The sequence below is a fragment of the Phoenix dactylifera genome, chromosome 16 (genome assembly GCF_051530095.1).
Source record: "Phoenix dactylifera cultivar Ajwa chromosome 16, Ajwa_hap1_PhDact_Kaust_v1.1, whole genome shotgun sequence".
Classification (NCBI taxonomy): domain Eukaryota; kingdom Viridiplantae; phylum Streptophyta; class Magnoliopsida; order Arecales; family Arecaceae; genus Phoenix; species Phoenix dactylifera.
In genome coordinates, this window is record NC_143205.1 from 14336717 (window position 1) to 14363968 (window position 27252).

The following is a 27252-nucleotide window of genomic DNA, read 5'->3' on the forward strand; positions in this document are numbered from 1 at the left end:
ATATATAAATAGTGATTTTTTCCAAACAACAATGTTATTCAGAATATTTACCTTCTCCTTTCCCCATCAGAACATCTACTATTTTATTTCAAAATAAAAATAAAAATCAAAGGGCTTCAATTGGCAGACAAGGTAGGTGCTTCCTTCATAGCGATCCAAACGAAAAATCTAGGCTCTACGAAAAAAAAAAAAAAAAAAACTGATGTTCAGTACAATTTATAAAGCCTTGAGGGAACAATCATGTAAACATTAAACTAAGATATTAATCTCATAGTAAATGTACACTTTATGAGTTTATCTCCCAACTTGTTAAATTCTGTCATTAAATTTTAACCTAACACAAGCCATCCTCGTTTCCCATCCGTTTCCCCTCGTTCTAATTCTTTTCCAGTGCATTCAACAGTGCCTGTGGCTCTGTGCACAAGTACTGCTTATTTTTTTTTTTAAGACAAACACTTTTCTTAAGAGATAATCCTCTGTTTAATAATCTATAAAAATATGAACATAAACTCTCGCTATCCCTCCGAGTTATACGTCGCCATCCTCACGGGGAAACAAATATAAGTCCCCACCATGGACAACTCCAATCCTCCAACCCCCATTTCGAATCTTCCCCTCCCCTCCTCCTTCTTTCTCCTATTTATATTTTTCAGTCCCTCCTCTTTCTCATCCCAGCCCCTCCTCCTCCGCGCTCTCTCTCTCTCTCTCTCTCTGTCTCTGTCTCCGTCTCTCTCCTGCGGAGAGCTTATAGGTAGGTTTTTTAACGAAGGAACCCAAATCCTATTGGAGTCCGCTTGTCCGGCGGCTACGGCGGAGGAGAGGAGAGAGTTGATGGGAGGACTGGGATCAAAATTGTGAGCATCGGAGGGATCGCAATGCGAGCCAGGGAGATGCACCCGCTCTGCTGCATCGCTCTCGACTGCCCCGGCGCCGGCGGTGACCGCTCACCGGAGACACCGCCGGTGGGATCGGACGGCAATGCCGGGGGTGGCGCGGTGGCGGCGGATGTCAGCGTCGCGGGTTTGCTCTACAAGTGGACGAATTACGGCAAGGGGTGGCGGTCGCGCTGGTTTTCCCTGCGGAACGGTGTCCTTTCCTACTCCAAGATCCGCGGCCGTGAAAGCCTTCCCCCACCGGTGCCCGCCGACGTCCGCCTCATCGGCGACGCCTCCGCCCGCTTCTCCCTGGCCGATCCCGCCGGCCGCCAGCACCAGCACCAGAAGCCCGTCGGCGTCGTCTATCTCAAGGTGCGTCGATCGCAACCGCAAAAACCACCAAATTTATAAATAAAAATCGCTTTTTTACCGTGTTCTCCATTTTTTATTCAAGGAAAAAAAAAGGGGTCGCATCGCATCGCATCAGATCAGGATCAGATCCCTTTTTGGCGGTCTCGAGAATTTTTCTAAATGTGGATCTGATTAAATCCAACTACTCAGAAAACAGCCTTTCCAATTCCGTCGCTTCTCTGATCTTTTATCGCCTAGATACCTGAGCTCGGGGGATCGCACCAAGAACCGTAGGGTTTCTCTCGCTTTCACCTTAAGAAAAGTGGTAGTTTGCTCATTAGCCATTGCAGTCTATCTCCAACCTTTATCTCGTCTTCACCACCATAAAAATCGCTTTTTTTTTATCGCCTTTTAACCCCGTTGTTACTATTGGGACTAAGCGTTCCCTCGCTGCAACTCTGGGAGTGGGTCACATCACCGCTGCGAGGGCGCCAGTGCTTTTGGGTCACGTCACCGCGAGTGGGGAAACGGGAATAGGGTAAGGGAGCGGTGCAACGTAACGCTGGCTTTGAGGGGGTTCCCAGTGTCGCTTCCTCCCCGTTCGAGGGAAAGCGTTGGGCTAGGTGTTTGTTTTTTTGGGTGGAAGATGATGCCTGTTTCGACTCCGTGACGGGGAAGTGAGAGAGCTCTGTTTCGTCTTCTTTGGACACTGGTGTTTAGATGCGTGTAGGGGTGTTCGGTTGGTCGCTCGTCCGTACTGTACGAGCCACCCATAAAATGGCTCCGTGGCATGAATCTTGGGTTCGCATCCAGCCTAAAAACAGCTGGATTTTGGTACAGGTGCTTGGATCTTTAAGCATGGGAACAGATAGATCGAGGAAGAGGTACAGATCAGGTAAAAATAGAATTTTGTTCTCCTTTTCTTGTCTTCTCTTTAGGAGAAAAACGTGGCGTGGAATTTAAGTGAGGTCTTTGTTTTGGCTTTGTGATGTCTTTATTTCTTCTTCACTATCCTCTTCATTCAAAAGAAAAAAAAGCATTTTTCGTTTTTCAAATTTATCCCTTTAGTTTATAACTTTATGAAGCTTTTTTCTCTTCCTTGTTGTCTGGAAAAAATAATCACCGGCAGTTTATATCTTCATACGGATATCTGGAGGAACGAATAGGGTTGCAAGATCTTATAATGTTTTGCTCGCGTATCTATTATAGTTAAAAATGTGGAGGAGGTTTGGAGTGCACACCTAAGATGAAAGGTCTGCCTATATCGTGTGTTGGATGTTATTTATGCCTTAATGTGATTAAGGGGTATGATAATTATTGTTTATATTTTTCCTGTTGTTCATATCATGATGTGGTATTGTAAGTGAAGAGAACCACTGCAGTGTCATAGTAGACAATATACATGAGGCAGCAAGCTTAGAACATTATCATAAGATAGTATTTAGTTACCATGTCAAGTTTTGGAAGACTGCATGTAGTTGGTTGTCATCTTTGATTGAGATAAGGTTGTTGCATGGATGTGAAATTTATCTTATGTGAGAAAATGAGAAGTCTGAGGTGATATTACTTTTGCTTGTAACCTGAATCCAGATGTTAGTTTTGACTCTGTGCTAGATACGAAGGCAGCCAACAAGTGATTTAGGATCTGCACTGAAGTAATTTTCATGCTCAGTTTGTTAATCTAGGTTATGGATGACACATTTCCCAAGCTTTGATGCGCATCCATGCTCCTATAGTTACTTTGTTCACCATAGTTTATACTTTATCCACTGTCTAATCAAATTATTAAGAATATATTAACAAAAAAAATGTGTGTTTGAAAAAGAAATATCCTTTCGGGGTAATGAGGCTTAGTCAGCCTGTTGGCACTATCCTTTTGTTCAGGAGAAGACCTGGTTTTGAAGCAGGATAGTATCATTTCCACTGTGTTTCTCAAATATGGCGTTGATAGCATTCAATTCTGATTTCTTATCCAATCAGAAATTCCTTTTCTTGTGATCATTAAAAAATTAATCAGTCCCTTACTTAGCCATCACAAAGTTTGTTTTTGTCCAATTATGGCCCCCCAGGGCATTAGCAATTGAACCATCATCTTTCTTTGGCAACATTTATCTTTTGTTAGATTTGCAGTGTTTGAACCTATGCCGACCTTTTAGCATTGCTTGTTAATGTCCTTGCACAAATTTTAGAAAACAATTTCTTTTTCTCTTAAATACCATAAGAAATATCATGCTCTTGAATGTGTTTCTCTAATGATTTCAAGCCTTAAGCAGCTTTTTGGCGAAGATTGAAAAAACCAGCTTATACTTTATAAGGTGACACTTTTTGTTTCTTCAAAATTATGAGCATGCCCTACAAACCTGGCAATAGCAAACTCACTAATATTTCCATTATAAATGCAAGTGGTTTGAGTATACCTAGATTAATGTTGGATCCAACACATTCAAGACCAAACTCAAACTTGACATCCTATGATGGGGAGCAAGTTCAAAAGCCGGAATCTAGGTCTCAGTTAAGTTGCATTCAGGGCTAATGACGTCAGACTGACCTCATTGATACCTAGTAGACCTATCTTGGAATAATAAAAAAAAGGTCTAGGTTAGGCCAAAGATATATAATAGATCTTGATCTCATTGGAGATTTACTTTTTGCATTCTTTATTTGGTAAGCACGGGTGACCGCTTCTGAATCCTTAACCCAATCACAGACTAGGTTAGGTCTAGATGAAGATAGTCCCAAATTCAAGTAGATAGTTCCATCTTTATTTTTCATGCATTTGTTTCAATTTTTTTTTTTTAAAAAAGTTAAACATGAAACATATGAGAGTGCCTTTTTCTTAAGCAATTTTGTTAAGTGCATATTGAATCTTGAAAAGTATTTTTATGGAATTACAAACAACACCGAACATGCCCTTATGAATCAATCTCCCTTGCCCTTCTCATATTAGTATATTTGTCAATTTAATCAAATTAGGAAGACTTAATTTATGCCCAAAATCTCCTTGTTGTACCCATTTCTATTCTCTCTATGTTTTGCATTCAATACACATACATAAGCTTAACCATTAAATTTGTCGATAGAATTGAGTTGCTCTTGTCGTAGTGGTCATCTGGACAGATTGAAGTACCAATGTTAAAATAACTAGGAACATGATGCTTGCTGAGTTTCAATAGGATGTAAAGTAATAACAAGAACCATTGAGTTTTTTTGAGTGTATACCCTTGTAATTATTCAGAAATTGCATGCATACCCTCGCAATATGTATTGTTTCTTTTCTTCATATATATAATCTTGTAAATATATGAAACTACATGTATACCCTTGCAAAGTTATTGTTTGCATGTATACATACATATATATATATTACATATATACCCTCTACTATGTGTATGTTCACCCTTATAATTTATTCTTTTTATGCATATACCCTTATAAATTATTATTTTTTTAGCATGTATAACCTTAGTATTTGCGAGGGTATGCATGCCATTCAGATATTTATGATGGTATATGTTGTGGTTCAAATTTGGCCCAAGGGTGACCACGTCGGAGGAGTCGAGGGAGCTGTCGGCTGGAGCGGAGAAAGGGGAGCTACCTCCCGTGCGACGGCTTACCTGCATAAAGCCTCACCGGTGGTTCCGGTGAGGGCCCTTCGACGCTCAAGTTAGAATGGATCTTCGTTGGTCCAAAAGTCTCTTTAGTGTTACCTGATGGGGTTATTTATAATCTCCGTAGAGGTGTCTAGGTGGCGGAGATATGGCCTGTTCTCATCATGGGAGGAGATGGGTTTTAGACAGATAGTGCGCAGCTAGAGCTTACTTGAGGCACATTTGGTGCGTAGGCCGTTTCTGTGAATGGTAAGGTGTTGATAGGTATGACGGGGTATGGCTGGAGCAGCATGGTGTCGTTCTTGACTATCGTTGGCCAGCAAGCAAGGCATGGCGTAGTGACGTTGTAACGTACGGCCATGTAGACGGGCGTGGGCATGCATGTGGATGCAGTCGGGGGCAAGGTTGAGCTCGATGAAGGGTCACATTGTGTATTCGGCGAAGTCGGTTTGGCGGGTACTGAGGTCGGCCTAACTTCTTGGATTCCGAGGTTTACTTGGTAGGGCGCCTTGAGCTCGAGGGTCGGGGCGCATTGTTAAATAGGGCGCGCCGAACTTGGCCGGGGCATATCAACGAATATAAAGGCGCCCTGAGCTTGGCCAGGGCGCGTTAGCGAATGTAAGGGGCGTCCCAAGCTCGGTCGGGGTGCGTCGGCGAATATAAGGGGCATTCCTCTTGCTTGCAAGATATTCGTGAGTATACATCTTCTCGTTCGTATACATCTTCTAAAATATAAGAAAGGAAAGGAGCTCGGTCGGGGCGCATCGGCGAATAATCCTATGGTCGAAGGGGATCTTTAGCTCGTAGCTGACATAGCAGGGCGTTCCGGGCTTGAGCTCGGGACGTCATTATAAAATCAGAAGGGGTCACCGCAGGTCGTAGTAGCAGGGAGATCCGGCCGAGGTCGACTGAGCACCCGCCAAACCGACTTCGCCCGGTCGGGATGGGGCTATCCCTTGCCCTGAGCAGGACGATCCATTTTGCCCCCCATCAGTATACATACAAAAAAAAAAACTTATAAGGATATACACGTAAATAGAAAATTGCGAGGGTATACATATAATTTAAAACATTTATAAGGGTATATATATGCAAGAACCCAATAACCATCTTGCTTATTGCAATTATTTGGGGTTGGCTTTATATATCCTTATTTGCGAAGTTTTCCTATTTAGGGCCACTTTTAATTTCATTCCAAGCTTCTCTATATCCTTTCTGATAACTTCTATTCATGTTATCTTAGGTCTTCTCCTTTTTTTCACATCACTCAATATTAGGGGTGCAAATGGGTCGGGCATGACCCCGACCCAACCGGATTTCTTGTTCAGATCCTAATTTTGGATCTAGACCCGACCCAATTGAAGATCGGATCGGGTCTACGGTTATAATTTTTGACTCGAATGAATTGGGTCGGGTCTACGGTTATAATTTTTGACCCAACGTGTCATTCGGGTCAGGTCGGGTCCAGGTGTTATTCGGGTCGGTCGGGTCCATGTATGACCCGAACCCGACCCAAAAAATTTGGGTCCGAGTTCGGTCTGGGTCAGGTTCGAATCCAGGTTGGGATCCGGTCCGGACTTGCTGCTTTAATTTATGAATGAAGGCAAGGCATGGAGTTAGCAGAGAAGGGTTTTCCTGCTGCTTTAATATATTCCTCTTACCTCTCATCATCGATTCTCTTATAAAATTCTTCTCTCCTTGATAATTACCTCCCATCCTTTTTGTTTCCTCAGGAGAAGCGGCCATTATAAGACCCGATCCGGCGCCCTTACGGCCACGAATCGGCCCTGACGGCTGCCCGACCCTCCCCTCCCCTCCCCCTTTCCTAGTGCGACCCTTCCCTCGCCATACCGCTGCCTCTCCCGCCGCACTCCTCTGCCACCCCTCCCATTGCATCCTCCTAGAGTCCTGTCCTCTCCGACCTCGAGCGCCTCCGATGCATCGGCAGCGGCACCGTCTGGATGGTCTGGCACCGCCCTACCGGCCGGATCTACGCCCTCAAGATCATCTACGACAACCACGAGGACGCCGTCCGCTGCCAGATCTGCTGCAAGATCGGAGAAGGGTTCATATCTACCACTGCGACTCCTTCCATTTCCATTGCAATTTTGCATGGGAAGGGAGGAGAGGGGCCACCCATATGTATAGCCGTCCCATCATCATTAAGGGCGACATGACATTCCGCCACGTGTTATATGACGATCGGCTGTTGCCCTAGGGAGGCGTGAATGTGCGAGTGGGCCTCAAACTCCCAGGTTTGGCCAAAAGCTCCGTAGATTGTGGGTCTGTGGGCTGCGAGCCTAAATGGGTAATTCGGGTTCAGGTCGGATCAGGTCGTTGGATAAACGATCCAAAATTGATCCAAAAAAGGGATCGGGTTGGGTCCGAGTTGGGTCAAGATTCAGTAAACCCAGATCCAACCTGAAAAATAGAACAGACTCAATTTTAGGATCCGACCCGGCCCCGCGGGTCCTTCAATTTGGTCGGGTCGGCTCGGGTCACTGGTCAGCTCGGGTCACGGGTCAGCTGATCCATTTGCAGCCTTACTTAATACATACTAAAGTACTTCTCGTTATTGGAGCCTTCTCATTTCTTTGTTATAAATATCAACGCCATCTTGATTAATTTTCCACCACTTTTGCTCTATTTATGCGATTTTTTCTCTAATATATTCATTTCTCGGTCTAACTTTTCCTACTTTTACTATAGATCCATCTTAATGTTCTCACTTTTACCTTGTTCAACTTGTTTTTGGGAACTTTGGGGCGTTTGGTATGGGGTGATCGTCCCAGGATCAAGGATGATGTGGGTGGAGTTGATGAGATCACTGCATTTGGTTGCACTATGGTGATCCTACATGGCGGTGATCCTAAATCACCTCCACTCAAATCACCGCTCAACTCGGTGGTGGGATATTCGTCCTTGAGGTCGGGAATCCAAGATCACCTCATGGCAGTGATCCTGGGTTGAAAGTTAAAGACAAAAATATCCTTCAATTTAGCAGAAAAATTGATATTACAATATACCATCAATATAATATGTCAATGTTATATATATATATAATATTATGTTGATATTATATATTATATTAATGATATGTATTATATTATAATATATTACTAATCATATTATTATTGAAGGATAATTTTAAATTATAGTAGAAATACATTATTATATTTTATATTTATATAATGAAAATATTTAATATATTACTCCTGTTTACCTTATTTTTTAAATCAAAATAATTATTAGTATTAAAAAATCTATTATAAGTATAAAGAAAAATATTAATTCTATAATGAAATATAAAATATTTTTATAAAATTAATAATTTATAGGAGTAATAAATATATTTTTATAGAATATATTCATAATTAATATATTAATAAATTTATTAATATTTTATTATAATATATTTTATATGATTTATTAATATATGATAAGGGCTACTAAAAGTAGAATATGTGACGAAATTATGGAGTTATTATAGGAATTAGCATATTGACTTACATTTTTGATTCATGAACATTAAAAATATATAAAAAATCAATCTAAGATATATCAGGAATATTTGTAGTATTGTGTGGTCGATGATCTTGGATCCCCGTACCATATCAAACAAGTTATTCATGGATATCCGAGAATTTTTAATCACTGGACCATGGCATACCAAATACATTGATCTTAGACCACTGAGGATCAAATCACCCCAGCATTTGGATCACTGGGGATCTTACATCACCGTGGTGATCTTGTTGGGGTTACCAAACTCCCCCTTTATTTATTACCAAAACAACATTGCATGCCTTATCAATATGTAGAACATTTCCTTAAGTCTTCAAGGTTTTCATTAATCACATAATATTCCAGATACACGTCTTCATTTTATCCAACCTGTAGATGTATCTTCACCTCTCTCTCCATTATTTTATATAGTAGATCCTAAATAACGAAATTGATCACTCTTTCATATCTTGTCCATCAATCTTAATCGGAATGTCATCTTCATTTCTGTGTTCCCACTTAAATTACTCTTGATATATTTTATCTTTTTTCTACTAATATTTAAACTCTTATCCTCTAATGCTTTCCTTTATAAATACAATTTAGTATTTAATCTAGTTTTTATTTCATCAAACAACACTATATGAATATCATGAGTACTCTCGTCTATAATTAGTGCAAAAAGATATGATTAGCATCGATCCCTAGTGCAAACATATGGTGAGTCAAAATATACTTGTACCCCAATAATTCTTAACACTTTGACATGGGTGCTTAAAGAGAGTCCTTTTCAAACGGGGGAGCCAAAAAGAAATTTTGTCTATGGCGATTTTGACACGGGTGCTTAAGGAGAATCCTTGTCAACCGGAAAAGCCAAAAAATAATTTTTTATATGGCAATTTATTTTTGGTTTATGCCTAAGCAAAGGCAAATTTTAGAACGCCTATTTATGGTGTTTTTTTCCTCAAGTTTAGGATGCTTTTTCTTACGTTTTTGGTCTATAGTGTTTTTCTTTCTCCTCATGTTTAGGGGTATTGATCGTAATTGCTTGAAAAGCATTCCAAACGTGCCTATATAAAGGCATGCCCTATGTTATGTTTTCAGAGAATTTAATTTGAAGTTTGAGTGAATTAAGGATTAAGCCTTTGGCTTGACGAGTTCCTTCTTTTGGGTGTTCTGTATCTCTAGGCATTTTTTTAGGTGGTGAGCATGTTCTTGCTCCGTATTCTTGTCCATTGTTCTTGTCCTTGGAGTTTTGGGTTTACCATTATTCTCAAATTTCTGGATGATTTTGGTTTGCTTGTTGTTTGTCTTCCTCCATTTTTATTTTCCCAGCATCACACTTGTCAAATGGTAGTGAAAGCTAGCTCAGTATCATGAACTCACAACCCAAAAACTTAAGTTGATGGGAGGAGGACCGCCCTGGCAAATAAATCCTTATGACACCTCTTTTATTGGTCAATGTGGGATTGTGACAATCTTCCCCACCTAATCTCATGATGCCCTTATCACGGTTGGCTCCTACTCGAGAGAGAGGGGCTTGGCTTGGCTATGGTCCTGGGTCCTACTTGATTCTACCGGATCCTCCTCAACCCTGGTATCCCTTAATGAGGGGCCACATGACCAATAAAGGTTGCGATGTATAATGGACTTGGCTTTGATATCATTTGTCATGGACTCGGCCCAAAAGTTTAAGCTGTTGGGAGGAGGATCGACCCAATCTAATAAATCCAATGTGGGACAATGACACCAGGCTCCTTGAACCTATTCATGGCTAGGTTGGGTTTTACTAGAATGGGCAACGGGTCGGTCTTGGGCCAAAAGTTTTAGGCCCATATAGGTTTCGGACTTGATCGGGCCAGCCCATGACCCACTGGCTTTGTGTTAGTTGAGCCTTAATTTTTTATCTTCTTTCCATGATCACTTCTCCCCTTTATTCTCCTCTCCACGGTCATGTTGACTCTGTCGGACACCTCCCACCTCCATTGTTGTCCTTAGTAAGTGATGACGTGAGTAAACTGTGGTGACCTTCAGTGGAAGGGAGCACGTGGTGGTGGTGGCATCCAGTGGATTAGGCGGTGACGGTGAGCAATAGAGAGGGTGGTGGCAAGCAACGAAGGGGATTACGTGGCAGCAGCATTTGGCTAAGGGGGATATGAGGTGGTGGCGAGTGATAAATAGGAGTGTGCGGTGGTGATGTGCATGCAGTGGCAGACTAGAAGTATTGGCATGTAGCAAAGGGGATCAACTGGTGGTGGCAAGTGATGGAGGGGATCACTAATTTGTGGCGAGTTGTGGAGTGGAGATCAGCTTCTCTTTTTTTTTTTCTTTTTCTTTTTCAGAATATGGCGAGAAGGGTTTCTTATATGGTATTGGGTCCTTGGCCGCTTCTAGGCTATGCTTTGGCTTAGTTATGTTGGGCCAGGCTTGGTCTGGTCCTAATAATTTTTGCAATATGGGCTTGGGTTGGGCTTGGGCTGTTGGCTAATGTGATGGTCCGGGCCTAGGCCTGAGGCGGACCAGCCCAAGATCAGCCCTTTAGCAACCCTATTCAGGAATGAGGGTGGCTGTTTTATTGGGATTCAAAAAGTTTGTGTCTAAGGAGCATTTTTTATTTCATGTGAAGATAATAATATTACTTTCAATAGACGTTCCATGTTCCTGACCTACTTTTGTCAGACAGTCAATCGAAGTCTTGGCAATTTGTTGAGAAACCATGTTGGCGAAAAGTCAAGGTGGTGGATCTCATCTTTGCCTAAGTTTTGGTACATTTGTGGTACATGAAATCCACTTGAATGAATATGTTTGAAATTCTGAAGAGAAGGAATCCTGCTTGTGTTCCAGATTTGGCCCATTTTAAAGTTGGAACATGATAGTATGAATGCTGGTTACTGCTGAAGGGATGTGAAATTGAATACAAATGCAGGATGCAAAGCAGCAGCTTCCTGTCATTGAATGGTGGAGGAACTTAAAGAAGGAAATGCCTGATGATCATAAAGAAAGATTTTCTTTCGGTGAAAATAACTAGCTTCGCAAGAAGGCTTTCCATATGGTCTTGAAGAAGATTCAAACTAATGTAAATGGAGTTGAGTTTCGACAGTTTTAATATCTCTAAAATCTGAAAATGCTCTACATTTCTGAGTACAAAGGAGTTTTATCCTTATGTTAACTCATGCTAGCATCTTCACTTCAAGTGACATGCTAGTTGAAATTATCACTTGCAACAGTGTGATTGGCTCTCAGGTTTAATGGTAGATCTAGCTAATAAATTTCTTTTGTGCAAAAGGTGGAGAAGATTGTCAAAATAGCTGTTGATGTTATGAATCTAAATGCTCAAGTCTAGTTCTTTCCGTTTTGGGGGGGACTACTTAAACTGATCCACCAAAGTATGTCAGAAGCATAGTGAGAAGCATACTTTATAGTGCATCACTGGTTTGTTTTCATTAGAAGCATCTTTATCTTGCAAAAAAATTACTTTTCTGTAAAAATTTTGATCAAGTTAATTCCGGATTGGAGTATCTAGGGTCTATTTTTAGCTTGTTATAGGGTTCATTTCTGTAATTTATAATTAAATCACGAGTTATATCTACTTCTGGAAAGGTCAGTTATTGGGGGCTCTTTTATAATTTCTTGGCTTAACAATCAATGAGCTGTCACATCTGATAGCAGTGCTGGTGAATATTTACACTCAATCTACTGTTGGAGGGGCTCTAATATAGTAGTTAAAATGAGTCCATTAGTGCTGCTATAGCCCAATTTCTGAGTCCTATAGCTGCTTAACTATGTTCAACTGACTGCCTTATAACTTAGACAAATAGGTGTTGATGGACAGATTTTGTTCTAGCCACTATTCGTTATCTTCCTTTGAACAACAATAAAACCGAGCAGCATGGCTCCAATTCTTTATTCTTCTTTTCACTTTTTTGGTGAGTTTCTCTATATTACACAGTATCAGGGAGATCAATTTGTTATTATCCTTTTGTTCTACCTTTTACAGGCAAGGTAACTTCAGAAGTTGAAACATAAGCTATAGAACATTATCATACGGTAATACTAATACTAGCTTATAACACACTCATTTGATATAATGCTAGTGCTGGATATCGTTTCCCCAGACGGCAGTCATATGTTGTTCCTCACAACTTGCTTGGAGGACAGTATACTCTGTGTTACTCAATGGCCGGTGGACTTAATGGAGTATTGCTTTGTGAAGTTTCATATGCACTATATCGTTTTTGTTTTACTTCTCTGATTCTTAAATTCTTGGTGTAGAGATATTGTTCATAGGAAAGAAGACAATTGACAATAATCTGCTGGGTCTCTTGAGTTGGTAATGCAGTTTCGTATATTGGTTATTCAGTTTTTTAGGATTAAAAATGTCACCTGTCTTAAATTTTTATGCATTACAGCAATTTCCTTTTCATTTTCTCTGTGCTTCCTTTAGTCCTTGATACATTTTCTATAGAAGGGAAAACATCATTATTTTCTTGGTTCTTTTATGTTGAAAGTTAAAACCCAAAATTATGGCAGTTATAATTGATTGATCAATATAAGTGGCTACTGACTTCTGTCATACATGAATGCTTGTTACATAGCCCAGCCATGTACCCTCCTCCATTTGGAACCTTGGGAGGTTATTTTTTCCCAAGGTTTAGACCTGTTTGTTCATGTTATTTCTTTCAAGGAAGTGACTAGTAGTGCTCCCACCATTATCTTAAAAATAAATAAAGAAAAGGTGAGTTCGGATCTGTGCCTGCGAGATACAAGATGATAATATAGTTGTTCTCTGGATGATACCACAAGTGCATCTGAGATGCCATCTCTTTGTGCTGTATCATTTCAATAGAACACTTCTAAGAGAAATTGCTCTGCATTTTAAAGTCTGGTTTGTTGTATATTTGGCTAGATTTGATAGTGAATTATCTTATTTACTTGTATATTCTCCACAGATCTCATCATTTCGTGAGAGCAAGTCCGATGATAGACGATTCTACATATTTTCTCCTACAAAGACACTTCATTTGAGAACTGGTTCAAAGAAAGATCGTGTGGCATGGATTGAGGCTTTGGTCTCAGCAAGAAGTGTATATTCCCTGAGATCATTGAGTGAAAAGATTTCATTTACCCCCAATGACATATCCTTTTCAACTGCAAGGCTTAGAGATCGTATGCATGTGGAGGGCCTCAGCGAGGAACTTATAAAGGACTGTGAGAAGATCATGCTGTCAGAATTTTCAGAGTATCAAAAGCAATTAAGGCTTCGATACGAAGAACGTTTAAACTTGTTTGGAACATTTCAGCCACAGTTCGAGGTATCCATATGCTTATTTAGGTGCAGTTTTTACTTCAACAATGGATTTTTGCTGCAATCATGCTTAGACTTATTGGTAACTGATCTAACCTTATGGTTTGGTCATATTGGAGAAAGGTTGCATCTAGTCTTATAGCTCAGCTTGGAGAAATTATTATTTACACAAAGGACTATGGTTTTGTGTTCGTTGATTATTCTAGATAAATTTGCATGCGAGTTGATTATATGTGATAACATAGCTTTTTAGTATGATTTCTCTGGTTTGCCATTCATCAAGGTTGAGCAATTAAGATCTAGTATCTTCTGTAGGGTCTTGTCTAAGTACTCCTTTTTCCTTATGGACTTGATCTTAGTAATGCTTTGCAATTCATTTTTCGCCCTTTTATACTGTAAACACTTGTCTGAAACTCTGCAGGTTCTAGCTATTAAAATTCAATTCTGACATGGTTCAGTGCATGGATAATATAATGCTTAAATTTAGGGTAACAAAAATCATCTTAGTTGCTACATTGTCATAATCAAAGAAAACTTAAGATGCGGGTGACAATATCTGGAAAGTTTCAAACTGCAAAGATGATGGCGTCTCCAAACATCCAGTGATCATCATTACAGGCTTTCCAATTAAGGTGGATTATGCTGTGATGCACAACCCTAAGTCTAGAAGGTTCCAATTAGAACAAAAAAAGAATCTTTGTGGAATCCCCCAAAGTGTAAATCTACCAACTTATAATGCGTTTCCATTTGATAAATATTTGAGATAATTTTGCTGTAAGCTCTTGTTTTATTGCAAGTAATTTAAAAGGCAATATTTGTGAATGAGTAACCAGGGGGATTGCATAAAACTTAGGTAGAGGGAGGTGCTTAGGCCAATGCCTAGGTTACATTTCTGGCTCTGCCCCTGCATGGTAGCCCCTTCTAGTTGCTTTTTTGAGGTATTAGGTTCCAGTTTAGCGGGTTATTGTCAAGTTGGAAGCTGGTCTGAAAATATCTTGAAAGTTTATTCCCACAAAGCCAACTTATCTAGATGGAATAATGCTTGTTGGTTAAGGTTGAGGACTAGCTGAATAGCTTCTCCATTATACATTGCCTCCTGGAGTATATTTTCCAATGTTGATTTTTATAATTTTTTCATTCAACTATCTCCTTGATGAACTCATCTATATTATCATCTACGAGTTCTAAAAGGGGTATTAGTGAGGTGTATGCCTAATTTGTAAACTGTTGCATTTTTTTCTTGTACATGATGTATGTGGCTCATTTGGTGTCCATCTTGTCTATATCTTCTGGCACGTGCCTTCAATTGCTCACCATTGCTTTCTATTGAAGGTTTCACACTTTCACATATGAAGGGATGAAAGGTTTCCACAATATCAACTACTATTTTTTTTATCGAAATAAGCTTGCTATACCCAATTTTTGACATGCCTGCCACAATGTTCTGTTGTGACCTATGATGTGCTTTTTTAGGTTGGCAGATTTAGTTCTAGACTTGAGCTGCTATTCATGCTTTGTTGCGTTTTGTTCATTCCATCAACGAAACTTGTGGGTCTGACCCCTCCCTTTCTCTGAAAATATCTTCTTGAGACCTGTGCAGCAGGGGAACTATAGATCCGTTGTAGTCTCATTCCGTTGATAATCAAATGATTTCTTTATGAATCTTGCTTGTCTTCTTTTGTATGGGTTATGGGCCTTTCCTTTTTTTTTTAAGGTTGAAAGATCATTTTATTATTTCATATGTTGAAATTTTATGCTTACTGCAATATATATATGTTTTCTCAGGAAGTTAATGTGGAAGATGAACCAACAATCCATGGGCGCCAATTGAAGTTAATGGAAACTGAATTTTCTAGCTCCGGACATGGAAAATACAGTGGTATGGTATATGTTCGTCAAATCTTTTATATTTGATTTTCTCAAGTGTGAGCATGTTCATAAAATAGCAATTTATGTCTTGTATAGCACACTTGTCTTCTGATTGGTCCTTTTTAAGTTTTTTTTTCTGAAAATTGTTTTAAGCTTCAATTTGTCAAAAACTAGAGAGGTGCTTGTTTTCTTATAATCTATAATTCCATCAGATTCACCTTTTCAAATGATGCAAAAAAAATGAATACTAGTCATGGTGATTGAAATGCTATAGTTAGAAAAGTGGTAAATGGATATTAGTTATGTTATTTGGCAATGCTTTTATTAAGAATCTTTTCAAACAGAATTTATATTGGAATGATGGCGAAAAATATTGGAGCTCAATGGGTCTAATGTGTGTAAGGTCAGTGTAGCTCATGGTGTGCTGAACCGGCCGGTACGGGCCGGTTCAGCACGTACCGTACCAGTCAAGACCTTGACCGATATAGTTCAGCCGTGGAAAATGGTACAGGGCCCATATCGGCTGGAGCCGAGGAAGAAGAAGAGGAGGGAGCGAGCAGAGGAGGGGGAGGGAGAAGGAGACCTTGGTGTAGCTTTTTTTTTTTTGAATATTTTAAACCAATAACACAAAATCTATGTGCATGGATGATCGCAGCATTTTGTGTGGGCCGATAAATATTGTTGTCACCCATTCACACTATTTGTTTAGTGCTTGAGCATGAATAGAAGTGGTGATTTTCTATATAGGCATTCATGTGAACTGAACTAATGATGCTAGAAGATATCTGGATGTTTCATGTGCAATTAGACCAACTTAATTGATTCGTGATGCATGATGATGCAAAACATTGTTCATAATTAGGCCAACTTGCTTTTTTATGTAGTTTTATGAAATTACATACGTGTGTGTGTGTGTGTGTGTGTGTATTAACCATGAACTGGCAAAGCACACCTGCCTGAGGATCTGCATACCGCTTAGGCACTATATAGTACCTCAACTGCCTGCATATAATGACCCTTTTTTTGATGCTTTGATCTTTGTTTTTATTAATTATCAGCACCAGGTCTTATTAGGGCATATGCTCATTATTGATTTTACTCTGCATGCATGAGATCTTCTTCAATTAATATTCATGGCTACCTCACTGTAAGTGTATAATCTGTGCCCATTAAATCATTTGCTGCAAAGTTGTCTCTAGTAGCTGTGGAACTTGCTGCTAATGTCTCACTTGAAAATTGATATACTGCTTATTTTTCTTGATTATATTTATGTTTATTCTATGTTCTCATGCTTCCTAATTTTGTTCAGAGTACAGTACAACGGAATCATCTGAGGATGTGGAAAAGCAAGAAGAATTTGATGAGTTGTCAGATGAAGATGAGCCTTCCTTTTTTGATACAAAGGAGTGTTTTAGTGACTCATTTGATACCTGTGCTTCTGTGACAAGGGATACAAACCATACAAGTCAGAATTGCAGAAGTGATAATAGCACAGGTGATGCGGAGATGATGCATGCTGAAATAGAACATAATGTTCATCATGCATTTCCTCATGTTGAAAGAAGGAAGAAATTGCCAGAACCTATTGAGAAGGAGAAAGGCGTTAGCCTTTGGTCAATGATTAAAGATAATGTTGGAAAGGATCTGACACGAGTATGTCTGCCAGTTTACTTTAATGAGCCGTTATCATCCCTTCAGAAGTGTTTTGAGGACCTGGAATATTCATATCTCTTGGATCAAGCTTATGAATATGGGAAGATGGTAAAATCATAAACAGAACTTTTCTTGCATTTCATCATTGACATGAATTGTATGTTTCTAGCTTGATATGTACCTTGGAACTAGCTTATGAATATACAAAATGCAAAGATCACACTTTGAATATACCTTATCTTTGATATCAATGGTATGTTTGTAGCTTGATGACATAGAAATTGATAATAAAGATTAAATTCTCAACTTCATGAAATTCTACCCATTTAATTATGTGTCCAACTTAGTTCTCATTAATATCCTAGGTGTATTTGTATGTCACTTGTATGTCATAACCTTCTATTAAGTGAATTTGTGCCCATATTATATATTTAGTCATGTAAAGTTTTTATGAGATTGGATTACTTATTCTTGATAACTGCCGTATATAGTTATATAAGAATTATGTGCTGTAGGTTCTTATGGACTTTATGATGGTCTATAACCTACTGTCAGCATATGTGTTGAATATTTGAATTATTTCTTATATAGGTATATGTACTCGGAATTTTCCTCTTGTTAGTTGATTCTTTGTGTTGCTATGTCTTGATAACTTGCTCGTCAATTATATGAAAGCAAGACATCTTCCTTTTGGGTGTTCTAGTGTGTGTTAGGGACAACTGGAGGACAAAATTGTGGTGAATTAAGATGGTATGGACGTGGACCTTACCATAGGAGATGCTTGGGTATGTTTTGAAGGGTCAGAAAGGAGGTAAAAGTCATGTGATGGCAAAGATGTCAGTTCATGGAAAAAGATTTGCAGAGCCAACCCTAAGTAGTTGAGATAAGGCTTGCTTGATGGTTATGGTTAGTCCTTTTGATCATGATTCATCTTTCCTTAGAACTCTAATCACATCAGGATGCATCTTAGTTCTCCCCCACCCCCACCCCCACCCCAATGAACAGTTTTCTTATGAGACTTGCACCTGCACAACTGCCCTTGCTACTACAATGTTAAACAAATATTTAGAATGACGGAGTTCTATCACTCATGGACACTCATGCATGTCATGACAGCATCTGACATTTCAAAGATGGGGTGTGTTGCTTACATCAGCCAAAAGTGTTGGCGCTTGGCTTTTTTGTTAAGACTGTCCTGTCAATGAACACCTTAGGACAAATAATGATAGCTGCTTTTTTGTTAAGACTGTCCTGTCAATGAACACCTTAGGACAAATAATGATAGCTGAATTTCAGCTAAGTGCTAAATGATACTAATCCCAAGCGTCCGAGCTTGTCTATGAGGTGTATACCTTGTTCTTTTTTTTTGTTTAATACTATTATGGCACTAAAGTAGGTCTTATTTACTTGCAGTTATGTTGGCTCGTCAACCTTGTATGGTTGTTAACATATGTGTGTGTGCATGCAATGCTTTCAAATTGTTTTGTCTCATCTTGGGTTTTTAGGAAATTGAAGTATAGGGCACATTAGGGATGCTGGACGCTTGGCACATGCCAAATGTCCAGGTAAAATTGTCGCTACTACCTTGCTTTTATCTCTTTTTGTTCTTTTTCTTCCGCTTCATTAATAAGTCTGATAGGCTAAGTTACACTGTATCACATCTACTATATTCATTTAATTAATGCCTCCTACCTACCCTTAAAACTCTTGGTTAGAAACTCCTCCGTCTGTTCACATACATTCGTATAAATCCCGCATAATTGGCAAGCTAGTCTGCCAAACTTTTCTCCTTTTGCAATCTGTGAGTTATTTTGAAATCTTGCTTTTTGCCACATATGTCCTGGGACATAAAGTAAGTTTCTTTTTGCCAGAAGTGCTACTGGTTATGTAATTTACCACCACTTCAGGATCAGTTTCTACCAAGATTCATGTGCTGCTTGTCAACCAGTTCATTCAACTTGTGAAGTTACCACCTTTTTTTAATTGTGGAGTCCCACCTTTTGAATTTCTCTGCAACTTGTGAAGTTACGCTGCCATTTCTATTTATATTGACATCCAGATTTATAGTTTCTAAGCATTTCCTCTTCCTCTGCATGTTGTTGTTATTATGAATGTTTAATCCATCTGTACATAATTATTAAGATGATTTAAAAAGCATACACGTCAGTGACCACAAGCATCTTTTTGGTCCTTGTTCTCCTCCTTGTAACTGTCCTCATTACTGCAGGGGGGATTATAAAATCTAGACTCACTCTGATAGATTGGTTACGTGGTTTGAGAACTGTCTAGTTCCTTGCAGATGATTTAGGCACATGACATCAATTATAATGAGCAAGTTACAATTATGAAGGATGATATCATCCTTTGACCCAATTTCATTATTTCAACGAAATCAGTGGTGGACTGGTGGTTTGCTGATGTTTTTCTCAGAAAACAAAAGGAGTATGGCATTTGTGCATAAACTTACCTTTATCTCTTTTATGTTTGGTCTATTTGTCTATGGATTGGTGGATGCTTTTCTTCATGGTGATAAATTTCAGGAAGTTTATGTACTGCTTTCCTTTTTGCCTTCCAATCTAGGAATGCAGCATTAGTTGCATTCATAATGCCTTTATGCCCTTGCAATTTCTTTTCATTTAGCTTCACTGGCTACAATGTGCCTCATTATTGTTGTTATATTCATTTCATCCCCTCACACCATACTCTCCTTGTGGCTCTGTTACTGTTCTAGTCTATGTTAATGATTATTTTAAGTGCTATACAATTTAACAAAATGCATCATTAATGTATCCTCCATATCTAATCATATATTTTGTTAAAATTATATGCTCAAGATTTCTGTTTTCCAATTTAGCTATCAGTCTTTAAGGTTTTACAAGTTTAAATGAAAGGTATAAATTCACTCAATTACATTAACATAAACAATTGCCTTAATGTATAAGAAATGAACTAAATGGAATTTGAACGTCTTTTGTTTTTTTTATGGTAAAGTAAATAGAATTTGAAAATCAATAGGGGAAATTTGCCCCTTTGCTCTAATCCTGTTATTCTATGTTGAATTTTCTCTTGAGAATGTTGAAAGCTAATTTATTGAATTGACTCGACCCTAGTTTTCCAAGTCAGTACATGCTATTTCCTTTTCTCGCTTTTGTGGTTAAACATCATATGCTTCATACTTCATGTAACTTTTAATCTTCTTATCTTCTAGGTTTTGTCATGCACACTTTTCTATAGTATATCTTCTTTGTTGCTATGCTTTCCTTTTACTAATTCTCTTATGATATTATTATTGTATTGATCACTTGTGATCAATTTTTACATAGTTGAAATGGTTTGTCGAACCGATATTAGAGGGTGTACCGGCAAGCAATCAATTTGGCATGGTATGGGTTCGTAATGTGCCGTTCCCGGGCATACCGAAATAGGGAGAGCCGAAGAGGGAGGGGGAGAGGGAGAAAAAGAGAGAGAGAGAGAGAGAGAGAGAGAGAGAGAGGGTCGAGGGAAACCCCAAGCCTAACTCTTGGAGCAAGAGAGATAGTGCGAGGAAGAGGGTGTTCACAAGAGAGCCAATGGAAACCCTAACGCTAACCTTGGATAGGGAGGGATAGGGAGGAGGAAGTGAGATAGAGATAGATAGATAGATAGATAGATAGAGAGAGAGAGGAGGTCACCAGTGGCATGAAAACCCTCAGGGGTAGGGGATGTTTGCAAGTGGGGGGAGGGGGTGCTCTCTGGAAACATCACGATGAGGGGTGGAGTGGGGACTTAAACCACTGCCAGGTTTAGTAAGTGAACTAGAGGCATGAACTGATGGTGATTTTTAAGTGAACTGGGAGAGGGAAGGGGTTTATAACCAAGCCGATGCGACCTTGCTGAAGTGGTCCAACTTGTGACCGATTCAATTTGGTATGGGCCGAACTGCTCAGTTTGTGTTGGTTTGGCAAATGTTGGTTGAACATATGATGCATGTGAGCTTATTAAACAGCCGATGTTTGTCTTTTCCTTTTGTTGGAGTCTTTTTATTATGTGAATTCCTGAAATTGTTTCTTCTGTTAAGAGATTTTATTTGGATTATGGAATTAATGGCTATAAAGTTTCTACTTTTTTATGTATGATTCCTCTTGTGAATTAAATCGGTAGATACTTTTCTCTTAACTGAGAGAAGTTTCCTTCTGCAAAGATGCACTTTGATGGCTTTCACAACCATTTCAAAATCCATTTCTGGAATTGTCATGGGTCTTTTATTGTTATCTCTTTGTATCTAGGGGAACACTCTCATGAGAATTCTGAAAGTAGCTGCCTTTGCTGTCTCTGGATATGCTTCTTCTGATGGCCGACTTTGCAAACCGTTCAATCCTTTGTTAGGAGAAACATATGAAGCTGAGTGTCCTGAGAAGGGGGTTCGTTTCTTCTCAGAGAAGGTTAGTTATTATTAACTAATCTATCTAAAATGGTATGAGATATCTTGCACTATGTCAAATGAATATTTCTTCCGATCTTTACTTTTTTCACTATCAATGAGCTTCATATCTGTGTCAGATTGGGATTAATATGTATCAGAAGGATTTCTTTTCTGGGATTTTTGCCTATATGCTGCTTAAAAATATCCTACCCTTCAAAAAGTATCATCCCTAATTTGTTTTGACTGGGTCGAGATTAATTATATGACCTTAATTATTATAATTTCTTAAAATTTTATGGGGTATATCTGAAATTTTGTGCCAATGGTTGGGCTGTCAAATAGATGAGTTGTTTGTGAGCGGCTCATGTTTGACTCAAACAGTTCAAATTCATCATGCTTGTTTAGTAAACAAGCCAAGCTGGAGCTAGGCTTGGCTGTCTCTTGCTTGGCTTAATTAGGTTCTGAATAGAAAACAAATAAATAATTAATATTATATAATATTATATTTTAATAATTATTTATTAATAAGAATATGTTGTTTTCATTTATTGGTTAAAGGCTAACATAATCTATATAAAATGTAATTTGGAATAGATCATTGGGATACTGTAGTGGAAATTAGTGTAAAACATACGTATTTGTGAAAGCCTCTAAAGACCTCTGACTCTCACCAGTTCTCTTAAATGAGCTGGTCGTGAGCAGTTCGAGTTTGGATCAAGGGTAAATGAGCTGGCTAAAGCTCGGGAGGTTTACAAAATGATTTTGAACTTGAGCTAGGCTTGGGTTACTCTTGAGAATGCCCAGTTTTTATGTACTTTCAGTTTCTGAAGGGTGTTAAAGAAATTAAGGACTTCTCGAGGAGTGGAGATGTGAAAATTTTTGAAGTGGAAAATGGGTAAAATTATATCATCCGGCTACTTTTTGTTTGGAAGATGTTGTCCAACGACTGTGCCCCGCTGGGGAGCCAGGGTGGGTGCGCCTTGTCTTCAAGTTTCATATTTTTGATGGAAAATATTTGCAACTTTCAGACTTTTTAGAGGGGTATATGCATATGCATTCTCACTTTTCGAGATGCAAATAAAAAAAAAAAGCTCTTTGAAGGGTATATGTGCAAAAATCCATTCATTTTTTGGTTAATGGCGCTAAAATTGAAGCATAATAAATCTTAGTAAATAGCATTTTTTGTAAAACTAAATTTTATCATTGAATTTTGTGAAGTGCCTTGGCAATCATTTTCTGAATTGCTATTGCATGATAATGCTTGTTAATGAAAGAACTTATGCTATTAAGTATTCAGTCTCATATACTCTAAGGCATGTTGTTTTCTATCATGTAAGTTAAGATTTGAGACTCTTGATTACTTTTTGGTTTATTGGTTGCAGCAAGAATTTAAAGCTTACTGTAGTTCACTTTTGCTAAGTTGTTTGATAATATTCCGAACAATGAAGGAGTCTAAGATGCATTCACCCATGTTGAGAATTGCATCCTTGAAATCAGGTTGTCTTCCTTACTGGACATAATACTTAATATTCAAAGGTCTTGTTTTTTTTTTTTGTTAAGTTTGGAAGTTGTACATTGAGGATTTGATGCTTAATGTGGCAAGAAGGCCAAGGATTTAGAGATGTGGTATTCCTGATAAAATTGCAAGTCATGTTATGAAGTATATTGGTCTAAATATCATTCATCTTGCATAGTTAATCAGCTCAGCGAATGATCTAATGTTACTCTTGGAATCCTTTTGTTTATTTTTTTTTTTGTTTTGGTATGCGTGTGTGTGTGTGTGTGTGTGAGAGAGAGAGAGAGGCGGGACATTGCATTTCAATCCTATGATGTTGGAACTTGCCCATCAATTAAATAATTTTATTTATCCAGGTGGGCCTCTCTCCCTTTTTCTCGTAAAATAAAAGTGAATAACTTAACTTGCTCCCTCAAATTCTTCTCAGAATTTTATGATGGATATTCACAAATTTCATGATTATTGACATTCATATCCCGTTGCTGCGAAAACATATGAATGCAAAACAATCAATTGTAATATGTAGTTCTCTCTCATTACTTGCTATATGGCCCAGAATGTAGGATTTCACAATCAGTTTATTAGCTGTTAATCTAATCACTAGTTTCTCAGAATCATTCAGAATAACATAAGCTAGTCCGAAAGAGTTTGTTAAAACTCTATCCCTTAATTTGATTCTAAGCTAATAAACTTGCACGTTTTGAGCTTTTTATGGAAATTAGCAAATTCAGTCTTTTTATGTAGTATTTTCAATAATCTTTAGTCATTGCTAACTTATACCTGAACCCTGACCTTTTGAGTATGAATATAACTATGTGTAATTAATTTACATATATCACATTTTTTGGTTGGATTTTGGTTCTTTTGGAGTGTTTGCTAATTACATATTCTGTTTAGATGCTGGCTGGTAAGATTTTCACGCCGGGGCTTTTCTTATGAAAATACACCAGAAGTTGTTGATTGAAAAACAGTTAGTGGTTGGAGGGGCATAAGTAGTTCATTCCATCAACATGATAAAGGAACATGATTTATAACCGTGGCTGGTGTCTTTGAATTAGTCTACTTGATTACTTTCCACAACATAACATGCATGCCTTTTTTTGCAACCAACTACATCCTAGCATGTTAACATGAATATTACCTTCAGAAAACTTGCCTAATTTGTCTTGTGCCCTTGTTTTTCAAAAATCTGTTTAAGATGAATCTTTGTTTTCTTTAACTCCAGATGTTAAATTTTTTATAACTCAGACGCACGAGAGGGTTTTGTATTTGAATATGAGCCTGTTCATCATTTCCATTAATAGGTCAGTCACCACCCCATGCTAATTGCCTGCCACTGTGAAGGCAAAGGTTGGAAGTTTTGGGGTGACAGCAATCTCAGGTCAAAATTTTGGGGGCGATCTATTCAACTAGATCCAGTTGGCATTTTGACCCTGGAATTTGATGATGGTGAAATATTTCAATGGAGTAAGGTGTGTAGTGTAATTGTTCTCTTAAGGTTTGAGAAGCTCAATTTTTTTAACTGTGATCATATTCTGCCTTGTCAAGCAATTGATCATTTGCTTCTCAATTTCAGGTTACAACCACTATTTACAACCTCATCCTTGGTAAAGTATACTGCGATCATCATGGAACTATGAATATACGAGGCAACCGCCAATATTCTTGTAAGCTCAAGTTTAAAGAGCAGTCTCTCCTTGACCGCAATCCTCGTCAAGTAAGAAGTAAATTGCTGAGCCATGCATTTGATCATACTTATTAAGCCTTCCTAGTGAAAAATAGCTAATTATGCTCTGCAGGTGCAAGGCTTTGTTGAGGATGTCATGGGAACTAAAGTAGCCACCTTAATGGGAAGATGGGATGACAGCATGTACTATGCCAAAGGAGATCATATTTCCAAGATTAAGGGTTCTAATCTAACACAGAGTGCTTCCTTGCTATGGAAAAGGAACAAGCCTCCTACTAATCCCACTCGATACAACTTGTCATCATTTGCGATTACACTAAACGAGCTAACTTCTGAACTGCAGGTAGACATGATGTGTAATGTCAGCTCGGTAACTTTTGCTTTTTTTACTCTTATTCATCTCTATTTTCTGTTCTAGTTATCTGATCCCGAATATTTGATCACGGATTAAGGAGAAGCTTCCACCTACGGACTCAAGACTTCGTCCAGACCAGCGGCATCTAGAGAATGGGGAATATGAGAAGGCAAATACAGAGAAGCAACGGTTGGAGAAAAGGCAGCGAATGGTACTCTCTCTCTCTCTCTCTCTCTCTCTCTCTCTCTCTCTCTCTCTCTCTCTCTCGTGTGCGCTTGCACCCATGTTTATCTAAAGAAGTATCATCTCACGTGCATTTGTACTGTATCAAGCTTATAGTGCTTGTAAACCAGCATCAAAGGAAATCTTCGGGATATTATCCCTTGCATGAATTCCGTGGTCCTAAAATGCTATAGAATACACTGGGAGTGAGTCCTGCAGTGGTTAAAGTAAACTGGAAGGCTGATGGACAGCCCACTGAATAAAAACTTCATTTAATGCTCCAAAAGTTGCTACCCAGATTGCCAGTTTATTTGCTTCACAGAAGACATGGCTTGCTGTAAATGCTGACAAATTGAGAGAGAGAGATTCGAGATTCAAAAAACAGAAGGGATGGTATTCATTGGCAACATTAGGAAAGTTATCATCCGGTTTATAATAGTTGACGTGTTACTTTCTAACCACACGATATATAATACATCTCCCATCCTGCATGAAGTTAAAGCAATGGGAACAGTACATCAAGGAGATGAAGGCCCACAAACACTTTGAACTCTGGGATCTTTGCTTGGTTTACTTTACTAACCAGAGCTTTGACATTGCCAAAAAGGATGCCAAAATGCTCTAGTTTCTCTGTTTGCGGTACCAGCAATTCTCACCAAAAGAATTACATAGAGGCATGGCAGTGTGCCAATCTCTTTGAAAATGTTATTGTTGTGGACATTTGAATTTCTCTATTTTGCTCCCTAACATCTAGCTGTGAGCACATGACCGCATCATGTAGATACATAATTGCATCTTTGTGATGCTAATTATGTAGTGTTTTGACATTTACTGCATGGTCATTGGTTTTGCAGTCAAGGAAATTGCAAGAGAATGGTTGGAAGCCAAGATGGTTCCAAAGAGACTGTGAACATGATACATATCGTTATATTGGTGGGTACTGGGAAGCAAGAGAAGAAAAGAAGTGGGATGGATGCCTGAATATATTTGGCGAAATTTTGGAGGATACAAATTTTTCTTCCTGCAAATAAGAACACCGAACACTCAATGAGGTAAATGCTTCACTTAACTTGCTGCAGGCTCTGTAATTATGAACAGCGCTAGCCACTGAAAACATGTGACCCGCACACGGGACCATCTGATGTGGCACTTGTCTAGCTTCTCACGGTACAGTTGGTGACCTAGTTGTGGACTGTCACTTTAGAAGCTGTCCACTGATTGTGAGGCATGAAGTTGAACAGCTATGGGTTTTTGTTCAGTTATATATATTTTTTCTGTTTATTTATTGCTTACTTATTGTAACAGCAATATGCTTACGAGTCCTTAATTTCATAATTGCAGATCCATTAGGGGCAATGCTTTCAACAGTCGGTCTGTTAACAACGAAATTTTAGTCCTTTACCTTAGACAAGGCGAAGTCCAATCTAGGTAAATTTTGCTAGCAATAGCATGGCTATGAAAATATGCAGATTACGTTATGTGATGATGATAACAGTCATCCCAATTTTTTCCCCATCCAAATGTTATTATTTGATGTACGTTTTCCATTGTTTCATCTACAATGTCATATTTTAACTGCCAACTATTTTGTATGACATTTTTTTCCGATGTGATCTGGACTTTTAAACAAGGATTACCATTATAATGTATATTTACTTGATCTCTGCCCAAACTGTTTCTAATTTCGCATGCACTTATTGTTTTTGCTTTATTCTTTTCTTGGGGTGAGTTACCGTTTTATATCTTGATGGAAAAGTGCATGGTGGGCCTTCCAACAAGTTCATATGTAACATTCATCATGATCTACATCACTCAGCAAAAAAGACCTCAAAATCGAGTGTCTAACTTCCACAAAATGTAGGGGCTAAAAGCTAAACGATCATTCAATAACAAAACAAATGAATT

General features: G+C 38.6%; 1 protein-coding gene across 3 annotated transcripts; it reads left to right on the forward strand.

The window, feature by feature from the left end:
• The first annotated feature begins 583 nt into the window (after positions 1–583).
• On the forward strand, positions 584–27019 carry LOC103720871 (oxysterol-binding protein-related protein 2A-like). 3 transcript variants are annotated; one of them, XR_015973911.2, is made up of 11 exons: positions 584–1247; positions 13288–13650; positions 15429–15522; positions 16822–17273; positions 21431–21586; positions 24388–24555; positions 24660–24807; positions 24883–25113; positions 25223–25336; positions 26202–26399; positions 26689–27019. XR_015973911.2 is itself a non-coding variant. In XM_008810815.5 (11 exons), exons 1-10 carry the CDS (start codon positions 876–878, stop codon positions 26376–26378), a joined length of 2268 nt encoding a protein of 755 aa, XP_008809037.1. In that variant the 5' UTR covers positions 587–875; the 3' UTR covers positions 26379–26399; positions 26689–27019. The 3 variants fall into 3 exon arrangements, 1 of the variants encoding a protein (XP_008809037.1); XR_015973910.2 differs by having other exon boundaries at positions 585–1247; positions 24660–24800; positions 25189–25336; XM_008810815.5 differs by having other exon boundaries at positions 587–1247; positions 24660–24800.
• The last annotated feature ends 233 nt before the right edge of the window (positions 27020–27252 follow it).

Excerpts from the sequence above, each read along its gene's own strand:
- LOC103720871 (XM_008810815.5), top strand. The coding sequence starts at position 876 with ATGCGAGCCAGGGAGATGCACCCGCTCTGCTGCATCGCTCTCGACTGC. Across the intron at positions 24,556-24,659 it reads AAATATTTCAATGGAGTAAG|GTTACAACCACTATTTACAA; the intron begins GTGTGTAGTGTA and ends TCTCAATTTCAG. Across the intron at positions 25,114-25,222 it reads AGCTAACTTCTGAACTGCAG|GAGAAGCTTCCACCTACGGA; the intron begins GTAGACATGATG and ends TCACGGATTAAG.